This window comes from Denticeps clupeoides, chromosome 4 (assembly GCF_900700375.1).
Source record: "Denticeps clupeoides chromosome 4, fDenClu1.1, whole genome shotgun sequence".
Classification (NCBI taxonomy): Eukaryota; Metazoa; Chordata; class Actinopteri; order Clupeiformes; family Denticipitidae; genus Denticeps; species Denticeps clupeoides.
Window position 1 is genome coordinate 17,304,536 of NC_041710.1, and position 13,242 is coordinate 17,317,777.

At 39.3% G+C, this 13,242-nt stretch overlaps 1 protein-coding gene across 1 annotated transcript; it reads right to left on the reverse strand.

The window, feature by feature from the left end:
• Window positions 1-243: 243 nt before the first annotated feature.
• Window positions 244-13,021, reverse strand: hhla1 (HHLA1 neighbor of OC90). Its single transcript, XM_028975728.1, has 13 exons — window positions 12,811-13,021; window positions 11,816-11,906; window positions 7,340-7,396; window positions 7,114-7,194; window positions 6,937-7,020; window positions 6,766-6,849; window positions 6,596-6,679; window positions 6,399-6,455; window positions 6,209-6,289; window positions 3,056-3,139; window positions 1,223-1,373; window positions 825-907; window positions 244-287 (listed from the first exon to the last, which is right to left on the reverse strand). The coding sequence occupies exons 1-13, from the start codon at window positions 12,820-12,822 to the stop codon at window positions 244-246; spliced, it is 993 nt and encodes a 330-aa protein (XP_028831561.1). The 5' UTR covers window positions 12,823-13,021.
• Between the last annotated feature and the right edge of the window lie 221 nt (window positions 13,022-13,242).

The following is a 13,242-nucleotide window of genomic DNA, read 5'->3' on the forward strand; positions in this document are numbered from 1 at the left end:
GCATTCGCTACCAAAGGGGACACACACGCACATATACACATAGATCCAGACAAGGCTTTCTGTGTAAGAAAACTACTGAGCTCCCTCAGTTTCCTTTGCTTAAGGATTTTGTGACACAGCCATGTTTCTATAGGATTTTATTAGCAACAGAATGAAGAATTTCACACATACACACACACACACACACACACACACACAGAACTGTCGGGTGTGTTCAGGGAATGTGTGTGCAACAGCGACTCTTCATCTTCTGACACACATTCTTGCCAAGCACCTCTGCTTCAGACCTGTAAATGAGTTTCAGAGAAAGGCAGATATTTTCCTGTCTTAAACACTTTCTTTTTTATTATTTTTGTTTTTCTCATTTTCTTGTATGTTCATGTGCAGACATAATGGAGGCCTACTCATTAATTTGACCCCACTCTGCTAAATAAGATGTGTTCTCACATAGAGATTTAATGAGGGATGTGATCATGACCTATTTGTGTGTGTGTGTGTGTGTGTGTGTGTGGTTGTTCTTGACTCACTGTTGGAAAAATCAAATGCTCAGACCATTAATGATCCTAATGGCTTCATTCAGACGTCCATGTGTCTAATGAGTTTGAACAATTACGTATTCACGCTGCGCTCTGTGGTGTTAAGTGTGTCGCAGTTTTTAAAGAAAGTTTAATTCTGCTCTGCATGGGTACTGACTGATTATGGATGAGGCATTTAAATCACTTATTGCTTCTGAATACGGGGTGTTAATTTGCTAGTTGATTATAAACATTGTGCGGTTTAATTCCACAGATGAATGTTTTGGTACATTTGTTGGATCAACTTACTTCTGGAGAATTTGAAGCGTTGGACGCGTGTGCATATCTCCTCAGTGTGCTTCTCATACCAGCTCTGACTCTCCACACAGAACCTGCAATACATAGCCACTATATTAGATACATCTACATTATATACACAGTGTACAGTCACTACTCTATTCCGCAAAGCTCTTCTTTTATCTGTTGACTATTCACTAATCAAACCTTCACATCTTCAAGTACATTACGTAGTACTTTTTTTTTTTTTTAATGTTGCCTTTTATTTGTGATTCATTTTGACCATTTTCATGAAATTAAGTCGGGGTGAATGCAAGGATCTGTACATTGAACAACACTATTTCTAGTTTTAGTGCATTCTGAAGAATCCTGGAACACAACAGGCCATCTGTGAGAATGTGTGCGTTTACTTGGTGGAGGTGAAGGTTCTGCACAGGCACTGGCTGTAGAACTTGCAGAGCTCAAACACGCACGGCTGCAGCTTCCCCTCGCTCAAGGTGGTCTCTTTAAGGTCCTCTTGGGGCTCTGCCCTCAGGTTCAACTCTGATTTCCAAGGGCAACCTGTGCGAGCCACGGCATGGAAGCACATCATCACAGTGAGCACATGATTGCCCCTGGCAACGCTGGCCAGCCATGTCACCCATGGCAACCAGACATATCCGTGATGTCAAGAGTGCGGAATGCCATTATTCACTATCCTCCATGCCCTGCAATAGGACAGTCACTTTTTTATGATTCCCTCTCTGTGATTCAAACTGAGTTGACGCATTAATGATGCAAGTCTCATTCCGACGCTTTTTAATAATGATTGATGAGGTCACAGACACCAGAAGGCTGCCGGAATTGAAATGAGGCTCATAATGGCCTTATTGCAAAAGCCCACTGGGATGTGTTGATCTCAGGGTCAAAAAGCTTCACTTCACTTCAAGACGTTGTGTGTGTGTTGGTGTGCGTGTGTGTGTTTTTTTCTTTTGGTGAATTTGATTAACCATGTGTTTCAGAGTTCAGAGCAGAGGGTTAATTTTATCACAGCACTGCATTGTATCCACACAATAAAGCATGCAGACAGGAAACAGAAGCTGCTTCATGCCCTTTTGTCAGCTTTGCTTGCTGCTGGTGCCATCTGGTGGTCACTGCTGGTCCTGATGCTCATCTTCTGCCAACCTCACACCACAGGAATGCCCAACCTAATCTGAGTTCAAAAGGCTTTCAGAGAAATGTCGCACTGATTGCTGTGACCAGGGGTGGCAGAAGCCATTTCACATGGGGCTCTGGTCATTTTTATGCCTTTTTTCTGTGGTTATTCATTCATCTCCCACTCGTGAGCAAATGCAGAAATAACATAATTATAAACTGAATTTGAAAGCATTTTTACAGCAAAGGTTCCCCATGAGGGGTTGGGTTCATCAGCATGATGTATTCATTCTGTATGAAATGAGTGTTATCCTCGGTGGACCACCTTGTCTCCTTTTCTGACACTGGCTGGAAAGTGAATAGATATTTTTGGATCAAATTGGGTGAAATGTGTTTATGAAATCTCCTGCAACTTTTCATTTGCATCTGCCAGTCAGCTGCTGTCCCCCTAGGAGCCTCTCGCTGGAGATCTGAACAGATGAGCAAATCGCTGCTCTCAGCCAGCCATTCATTCACTCTCAGCTTCTGTGTGTCAGTCACCTGTTCCCTTGCTGGCTGTGCTTTGTTGTGGAGAAGTGGTGATGTACAAACTGCATCACATGTTCTTGGGGGTTTTTGTAAGATCTACTCAAATGCTTAAATTCTCAAAAAATTGGCCGATGGTCAGCATGCTGTGATGCTGTTAGACACACACTAGGGGCTCTATGGGCTTTTTAATATGGAGTTTATACTGCCAGTCATGGCAACAAACTGGTGTCTGGTTGTCAGGTATGGCTACCATTAAAAAACGTGTTTCAAGTTTTTTGTCCTGTTCATCAGGCTCCTTAAAATCACTACTCTATCCCATCAATTGTGGGAGAGAAAATTATGACAGGCAGTAAATTTCAGTGACCGGCAGATGAGGAATGAGGAGAGGAATATGTCAAAATAAATAAACAGAGGTCAGCAGCTAGATGACAGGCACAGCAGCATTTTGTCAATTTCAAATGCTACCTGGAAGATCATTTTAAAACATTTTAATAACCCTGAATAAAAGTCATGCTGTTATTAATCTCAACATCACTCAAAATCATTAGCAACTGATGGCAAAAATGCATTCATGCCCTTACCCGGTTTCTCTCTATGAGGAGGCTTTGTAGATGCTTGGGTGATTTGTGTTGGAATAGCAGTTAACATCGTGGTTAAATTTGATTCTAAAAAAAAATAAAAAAATGAACAAACACACTTCACACAAACACTCTCAGACCCTCAATGATAGAGGTATTTAACCATGACCAGACAATATTGTAGGTCCTCAATTGAATAGTCGGTCATAATTGGGACAGTGATGGCCTAGCGCTTAAGGAAGCGACCCCGTAATTAGAATGTTGCTGGATCGAATCCCGAGCCACCAAGGTCCCCACACACACTGCTCCCCGGGCACCTGTCATGGCTGCCCACTGATCACTAAAGGTGATGGTTAAAAGCAGAGGACACATTTCGTTGTGTCATTGTGTGCTCTGATGCAGTGTTTCACAATGACAATTACTTCACTAACTGAGTTTTACTCTGCAGTGGGTATCAAATGTCTACAGGGGATGTTGTGTTCATTTAGTTTTACTGTCTGTACATTGATGCAGGGAAATGGGCAGGACTGATTTCTTTAAAAAATAACAGTCATGATGGAGTCAGCATCTTGTTATAGCTGAAAAAAAGAAAGGTTCATGGCCTAGAATGGTAGCAACCTGTACAATACCTGACTTATAGATACTGACTTATAGTACAAATAATTGCCTTTCTTTATTTGCAACATCATTATATATCGTGCATCCAGAAAGTATTCGCAGCACTTTTTTTAAATATTACAGCCTTATTCCAAAATAGATTAAATGATTTTTTTCACTCAAAATTCTATACATAACACCCCATAATGACAACATGAAAAAGGTTTGTTTGAGGTTTTGGCACATTTATTTAAATAAAACTGAGAAATTCATAAGTATTCACAGCCTTAGCTCAATACTTTGTATATGCACCTTGGGCAGCAGTCTTGAATATGATGCCACAAGCTTGGCACACCTATCCTTGGCCAGTTTGGCCCATTCCTCTTTGCAGCACCTCTTGGATGGGAAGTGTTGGTGAACAGCCATTTTACAGACATGTTCAATCGAATTCAAGTCTGGGCTCTGGCTGGGCCACTCAAGGACATTTACAGAGTTGTTCTTTACTTTACTTTACTTTACTTTACTTTATTTAGCAGACGCTTTTATCCAAAGCGACTTACAATAGGAAGACACCAGCAATTCTCGTTCGATTTCTATAGAATATCGAGTTTACAAACTAAGAGCCCTGATAAGGCTTAGACTTGTCAGTGAAGAGCATGCCTGGAGATTGTTGGATGCTAGACGAAGAAAAATTATAATGTATTTATACATTTTGTATTTGTTTGTGCAATGTGTACACATGTGCGTGTGTAAGTGTTAGATTTGTCTGTAATATTTTTTGAACAAGAGGGTTTTCACCTTCTTCTTAAAAGTGGTGATAGTCTCGGCTAGTCGTGTGGTGGAGGGCAGGTTGTTCCACCAGCCAGGGACAACAACAGAGAACAGACATGATTGGAATCGGAGACCCCGTGAAGAAGGATTTTTTAGTCTCATTTCATTTGCTGATCTGAGAGAGCGAGCAGGAGTGTAGCTAGGTAGTAGTGTGTTGATGTAGGAGGGCGCAGTTCCATTTACAGCCCTGTAGGCAGCATCAAGGATTTGAACTCAATGCGAGCAGCTACCGGGAGCCAGTGGAGGGAAGTAAGAAGAGGTGTAACATGTTCTGAAGTCACTTTCATATCATTTACATATACATTTAGAGCATTTATCAGACACCCTTATCCAGAGCGACTTACAATCAGAAGTTACAGGGACAGTCCCCCTTGGAGCAACTTAGGGTTAAGTGTCTTGCTCAAGAGCACAAGGGCACAATGGATTTGAACCTGGATCTTCTGGTTCATAGGCGAGTGTGTTACCCACTAGGCTACTACCAACTCCATATCTTGATATCTATCTAAAGGTGAACTGTCGCCCCAGTCTGAGTTCAAGAGCGCTCTGGAGCAGGCTTTCATCCAGGATGTCTCTGTATATTGCTGCAGTCATTCCCTCTCTTCTGACTAATGAAATGAAAGTGAAGTGATTGCAAATGTGATACACTGCAGCACAGCACATGGTGCACACAATGAAATGTGTCCCCGTCACCCTTGGTGAGCAGTGTGTGCAGTGTGTGGGGACGTTGCTCAGTGGCACCTTGGCGGCTCGGGATTCGAACCGGCAACCTTCTGATTACAACCTTCTTCCTTAACCGCTAGGTCACCACTGTCTGCTAGATCACCACTGGCTCCAGTTCCTGCTGCTGAAAAATGCATGCAGAGCATGGTGCTGGTATTCACACCAAAGAGTTCAATATTTGTCTAATCAGACAAAGAGAATTTTCTTTCTCATGGTTTCTATGTGCCTTTGACTAAGGAGTGGCTTCCATCTGGCCCCTCAACCATACAGGCCTGATTGGTGGATTGCTGCAGAGATGGTAGTCCTTCTAGAAGGTTCTCCTCTATCCATAGAGGACCTCTGTAGGACCTCATGTTTGGTTTGTGCTCTGACATGAACTGTGAAGTGCAGGACCTTATATAGACGGTGTGTGTCTTTCCAAGTCATGTACAATCAACTGTTACAATTATGCTGCAGAAACATCTCAAGGATGATCAGGGGAAAGACTTCTTTTTTTATTATTATTAATAAATTGGCCAAAACATGAAGTAAAATGTTTTCATTTTGTCGTTATGGGGTGTTGTGTGTAGAATTCTGAGGGAAATTTTAATTTAATCGATTTTGAAATAAGGATGTAACATAAGAACATGTGGAAAAAGTGATGTGCTGTGAATACTTTCCGAATGCACTGTACATACTACAGTTTGATAGATGTTAATCTGAGTACACTGTAGACTGCACAGATCAGCACCACAGACCATTACCAAGGAACTAGGTCTGTATTTAGAAATACTGAGGATACTGCACAAACACGTTGACCTGTCATAAGTGTTTTATTGATTCAAATAATAACTGAAAACACTATATTCAGACTTCATACCATATGAGATTACTGGAACAAAATGGAGGTTTTGTTATGATTCATTATCTCATTTCACACAATATTTCAGCATATATATAGGTATTATAGTACTCAAATTCATCCTAGATTTTAAAATGCTGATATGAGAGTAAATATCAGTTATTTACTGTGGTGTGAACCCTCCATGATGGTCTGGTTGAAGAGCGGCGTGATGGAGTCCAATTGCCACATCTCAGAGATATCCTTGTCTGCACAGAGATTATGAAAACTGAAAGTAAATGAAAATATTATAAAGGTGGCCCCTGTTTTAGGGGGATGGATCATCTCAATTTAGTACTCATGCTTTTCTGGGCCCACCTGTTTTTCCAGCCATCACACAGATATAGATGCAGTCGGAACTATTCTTCTGACTCACTGAAAAAAATCCCACACACCATTATCTCAAATTCCAAATTTCTTTTCCAAGTGCTTTAAAATTGATGCAAAATGCCATGAATGTAAATGTAACATTACATTACATTTACATATTTTTTTTTCATTCATGTGCATTATACCAGACAGGATGGAGCTGGATTTAAACAGCTCCTGCAGTTGGGTGGAGGAGTTGCCCATCACATCCAGAAGAATGGCAGTGAAATCTGAGGAAATTATATTGTTCATCTTCAGTCATACAATCAAACTCAATCTGCAGAGCTAAAGAAGCTAAAGTCTTAAACTGTCCCACCTGTCAGATCATTGGTGTGGTTTGTTACGCAGTAGCAGTAGCGTGTTGGAAATTCAGCACCGACGAAATTCTTAAAACCAGAGACTTAAACACACACACATACACATTTAGTAACAAGACAATTAGATGTATATATGTAGGTATGGATGGATGAGTGGATGGATGGGTTACTGTTGTAGAGGAGGAGTGTGAGTTTCTGCAATGCCAGAGAGCTGTGTGATGTCACACTCAGCAGTGAGAAGAGATGCTGGGAACCTGATACGACACAAATAAAACATGAAACCATCATGATACACACTTGAGTTGGATCTATTTTGGGTCTTTTTGTAAAGTGAAACTGCACTGTACCCATATGTGTTGAGTTAATTAGCATGTTCACAAGGGGTGTGAGATCTATAGATGCTGGATCAATGTATTCAGCAGGAGTCCCTGCAAGCAGGAGAAGAATCTGTCATACACTCTCACTAAAGTGCTCAAATAAGATATTTTTAATTGTAGTTTTCAAGAAATTAAGTACACTGTACTCAAATTTAATCAGACGTTTATTCTGTTGTGTTCTGTTGCTATTAGGTACCTGTTGCAGCCAGGAGTTCTCTTTTGTCAGCCTGGAGCCTCTGGTTGCTCTGCAGTGCTATGGGAAAAACCATCACAGTGAACTGGTGTAAAAGGTTTATTTAAAACGTGTTCCTCCTGATATAACATATATTTAAAACCTCAATGATATTAAAATGCAGGATATTTAAATGTATATGATATTCTGGATTTTTTAAAGCTGATCTTTGATTGTACTTATTTGTTGATCTTCTGATAAACGAGCTATGGAACAATACGTTTTGGAGACCATTGAGAGGTCCTGCATACTAAGTTCCCAATCCTGCCCCCCCTCTTACAGAGAGCTTTCATTCTCACTATTGTGTAATTTGGATCATGTGATCATTAAAATTATTAAAATCATTCCCATATAAGCTCTAATGCTTCCTCACTCGTATGTTGCTTGTCTGCTGTGTTGCTTGCTGTGTACACATATCATTGCTCCTTAGTTTAGACGCACCTTACTTAACCTTACTTAGTTTCCCAGTGAAACTGACATTTTTACACTGTAAAAAACTATTTTGGAGGTTGGTAAATATTATCCATTCAAGTTGACTAAATTATGCTTAATTATATTAGTCAATTGGCTAAATGTAAAATATGATTTGGTAAATCATACCCACACTAATCAAACCCCATTTTTAAGTGCAAGAGCAGATACATAACAAACAGAATAAAATGTATCCAACCTAATTGTGTTCTGGACCACAATTGTGTGGCACATAGTTTGTGACTGTTGGTGATGTTGTGGGGACAGTAGTGTTCATTACTGAAGTCATGAAGCTATAAACAGCTATAGCTGAAATATGCATTATCTGTCATTGTGGTTTTGATGATTAAATTGATTTAAGATGTTGACATTATCAGCTGTGTTTGAAAATGTATCTGGTGGTAAATCTAAAACTCCATCAATAGGTGGGGGCTAATTAATTAAACTAATTAGTTATTAGTAAATATTACTAAGTAGGTTTAACAAATTTTTACAAAGTAAAATCTAGTAATTAGTTTTATTATGTTAGATTTTACCTAATTTGTTTAGGTATTCTTACCTTTGTTAATAAGGTACAATCTACTAATAATATGCAGATACGTAGTCATAATGCCTCATGACTAAAGCTGTAATTGCCCTTAAAAGTTAGCCCCAAAGAGGCTCAAGTCTGACAGAATTCGTCCCAAGCCTGGCTGGAGCCTGACAAGTACAGCTTTTTAAAAGCCCAACCCTATTTACTGCCCACCATTATTGTCCATCCAACCTGACTGTACCAGCATGCTTCGAGTGCTAGACTAAAAGAGAGAAAGGAAATGTGCAGGCAAATGAGCAGTTGAATGTTTAATGTAGTTGATTGCTAGAGATTGGCCTCCGTTTCACCTCCCCAGCATCCATTTTCAAATCTCAGGATATCCTTTCTCATCACCCATCACCTGACATCATTTACCATGCAAGCCCATGTCTTTGTATAAAATGATACAAATTAAGCTCAGCTCTTTCAGTAATTGAAATAGTTATGCTACTATTGCCTATGTGCAAAGTACCGTCCGCACACACTGCTCCCCCGGGTGCCTTTCATGGCTGGCCATTGCTCACCATGGGTGACGAGTTAAAAGCAGAGGACACAATTCATTCTCTGCACAGTGTGCTGTGCTGCAGTGTCTCACAACGACAATCACATTACTTTCACTTTCACAATCAACTTTTCCATGTGTCAACAAACTGTGAGAGCAGAATTTTGGCCCAAATATTCTAGTACACAAAAATACTGCAGCTACCCGTACAATTCAGTATCTTCAATGTCATCTCCTCAAACAAGTACGGTGCCCAGAGACAAAATATGTATTAAAAAATATATATTTACATTTACATTTACATAATTTATCAGATGCCCTTATCCAGAGTGACTTACAATCAGTAGTTACAGGGACAGTCCCCCTGGAGCAACTTAGGGTTAAGTGTCTTGCTCAGGGACACAATGGTAGTAAGTGGGATTTGAACCTGGGTCTTCTGGTTCATGGGCGAGTGTGTTACCCACTAGGCTATGCCTCCTTTTATAATATATATAAATGAATATAGTAATTTTTGTGAGATCTTGCAAAAGGTTGTGCATACTAATCTGGAACTATGCATGTTAAGGTTTTATATTTTTAAATACCAATACTAATAAAATACTATTATTAACAGTATCAAAGTAACATGACTTCAGAGAAATGGTACTAGTGGCTTGTGACACAGGCTAATGTAGTAAAACATTGTGTCTTTAATAATTACTAAGCTAATTATTAAAAGTGCTTCTTTATATGAACTATGAATGATAATAAGACATTCTTTATATCATGATTTAATATTTCTATGAATTTCTCATGCATAAAAAACAATTCTGACTGGTCTGATGTTAAATGTGGGCATATCGTGCTAGATTACAAACCGCTAGATTACAAACTGACATTTACAGTGAGTCAACAACATTATGATTTGTAACCACAGTCAATTATACAGCAAATCCTTATTCCAGTCCAAGCAAGTGATATTTTCTCCTGGTTTATTGTTTTTCCTATTTGTGTCACCAGGTTAATCTCTGAAGAGCCAGACGCCCCAGAGAGGGGGAAGGAACAGCATGTCTGATAGTAATCTGCTGCCAGATACCCTCTGCTCACTTTAAACCTTTTGGCACAGCGGTGATGACAGGTGTCATTGAAGATCAAAGAATAGAAGAATTTCCAAGAGAGGTGCATAAGTGCTTTAATATTTTGGGCACCAAACATTTCCATATCTACAACTGCGTCTTCCACAGAAGCCAAACACAAAGTGGAGTATTTATTCAGTGCATTCGGAAAGTATTCAGAGCGCATCACTTTTCCCACATTTTGTTATGCTACAGCCTTATTCCAAAATTAATTAAATTCATTTTCCCCCTCAGAATTCTAAAAACACCACATAACGACAACATGAAAAACGTTTACTTGAGGTTTTGGCAAATTTATTAAAATAAAAAATGTACATGTAAATAGTATTCACAGCCTTTGCCATGAAGCTCAAAATTGCATTCAGGTGCATCAAAGGAATTGTCTGTAGACCTCTGAGACAGGATGGTCTGCTTTGAAGGACCTAATGATTCTGCTGCTTTGAAGGTCCCAATGAGCACAGTGGCCTCAATCATCTATAAGTGGAAGAAGTTCACAGCCTCCAGGAGTCTTTCTAGAGCTGGCTGGCCACCTAAACTGAGTGATCAGGGAGAAAGGCCTTAGTCTGGGAGGTGACCAAGATCCCAGTGGTCAATCTGTCATTGCTTTAGAAGTCCGCTGTGGACAGAGAAGAATCCTAGAAGGACAGCCAATCAGGCCTGTATGGTACAGTGGCCAGACGGAAGCCACTCCTTAGTAAAAGGCACATGGAGTTTGCCAAAAGGCACCTGAAGGACTCTCAGACCATGAGAAACAAAATCTCTATAATGAAAGATGATTAATCTCTGATGAAAACCTGCTCACTTCATTGATGGTAACATAGAAGCATGGTGTAAGTCATCCTGGATAAGGGTATCTGCCAACTGCCTTAAATGTAAATGCTCCAGAGCGCTCTTGAACTGTGGTGATGGTTCATCTTTCAGCAGATGGTTCATCTTTAAGCACACAGCCAAGATATCAATGGAGTGACAAGCTTGTAAAATCAAATTTTAAAAAGATTAAAGGCCGTAATTGCTGCCAAACGTTCATCAACAAAGAATTAAGCAAAGGCTTTGAATACTTATGTACATGTGATTTGTTGTTTTTATTTTTATTTTTAAGACATTTGTCAAAACCTCAAGTAAACTTATTTTATGTTGTCATTATGGGCTCTTGTGTGTATAGTTTGGAGAAAAAAAATGCATTTAATTCCTTTTGGAACAAGGCTGTAATATAACAAAATGTGGATAAAGTGATGCACTATGAATACTTTCAAGATGCACGGTTCTGACGATACATCTTTTGTGTTGACATTAATATAATTTTCAAATGCCTGCATCTGGACACATGCAGATGAGCAGGAATCACGCGTGATCAGATGAAAATAATTAAACACACTACCAGGTGTCCTCGTTCTCGTCAGTTTTTTCAACTATTAACTAAAAGTGCACAGCACTTAATTTCCATTTTATTTACACTTTGCAGTGTTTTATTTAAAAAACGACCAATCGTCTCCCTGTAATTTTACCCTCTTTCCCACACCTGTCTCTCTCATCATTTTAAATATGCAAAACAGCAAGCTTTAGTCTTTACATTTAGTTTAGTTTTTAATGATGTCAAATGTTTGCCATCGTTTGACAGCCCAAATCCATTCATTTATAGTGTTTTTTTTTTCATGTGTGACTTCAGGCAATTCAGGGTTAAATGTGTCATTGCTCAGGGGAGGAGAGCTGTACAGGGTTGGCAGGTTCATCAGGAAACAGTATTGCAGTATGTTTCTACCTGGTTCTCAAGAAACACCCACCGATTGTGTAGAGGAGGACCATTGTTACCAGAGCAGCGCTTATTCTAAACTGCAGCATGAGCTTGGGATTCCATCCATTTAGATCAGCCATCTAATCAACCAAATGAACATTAAATGGAAGGGAAGACAGACAACAGATGAAGCAGTGAAAGTGATATTTCAACAGGAATAAAAGACAATTTAATTTAAAAGCAATTTATCATGGTGAAATGTATTTTTACCCACTTTCCACTGTTGGACAGTGTTTTAACTAAAACTATGTGGAAACATTTTCTTTAATGAAATATTGATGACAAATAAGTTTTTGTAGTAGCTCCCAATGAAGACATTCAGACATCTTTTCCTATCGCATGTATATATATATATATATAAGTGACAGAATGTGTGTGTGTGTGTGTGTGTGTATATATATATATATATATATATATATTTTTTTTTTTTTTTTTTTTTTTTTCTGGTATGTTATAACATTGGGAATTTGGTAAGTTTGCAAAAAAAAAAAAAAAGTGAAATTGTCTGAAATAGCCAAAAAAATATTGGCTATGTAGCATTTTCAGTCAAGTGTCACATTCTGTCACTTATAATGCAATGTCTTCACATACTGTGATGCTGTTCATTATTAAGTTTTCAACAATGACAACAATGCTCAAAACCTACAATTATTTACAACAATAAAAAATAAATTTACAGTAACTTTATTCTAAAATCACTGTAATATGACAAACAGCATGGGTGTAATGTAACTGATGAAGTATTATGAAGAGATAGAATCAGAATGAAAGTGCTGTATAAACAGATCTAGTCATCACCCAGGGACTCCCTAACCGAGAGCAAGAGTAGAAATCAGTGTGTTGCATTTAATTAAGTCAGCAGCAATAATTACAAAAAGCAAGTCAGCTCCATGGGTACGAGTCAGCAGGATACCCCCAGCTCCCTAAACATTACCTCCAGCAGCCAATTACACACATTAAACCAGAGCAAATGAGCAAACTTACCTCAGCATGCATGTGTTAGTGTATATGGGTGTGTGTGTTTGTGTGTAGATGATGTGAGGGAGCTGTGCTGAAGTCAGTTCCACCTCTGAAACAAGGCAATGCGCGCACATACACACACATTTACACACACTTTCTCTCTTCCCCTCTCTGGAGCCGTGCACAAACTATTGCCCTTTCCACACAGACACTAAAAACTTCCTATCTAACACACTTAGACACACCATCTCAAACAAACAAAGGGCAGCCCCACCTACCCACCCACACACACACACACACTGGGCACAGCTTGCCTCAGCTGTCTGTAACAAGCTATAATAGCTCTCTGGTGTGTAATGTGAGCCAGGCTGGCAGAAGTCTGAATTCAGTGTTTGTACAGTATGTGCTAGTGTGTGTGTGTGCGTGTGTGTGTGTGTGTGTGAGAGGGACAGAGAA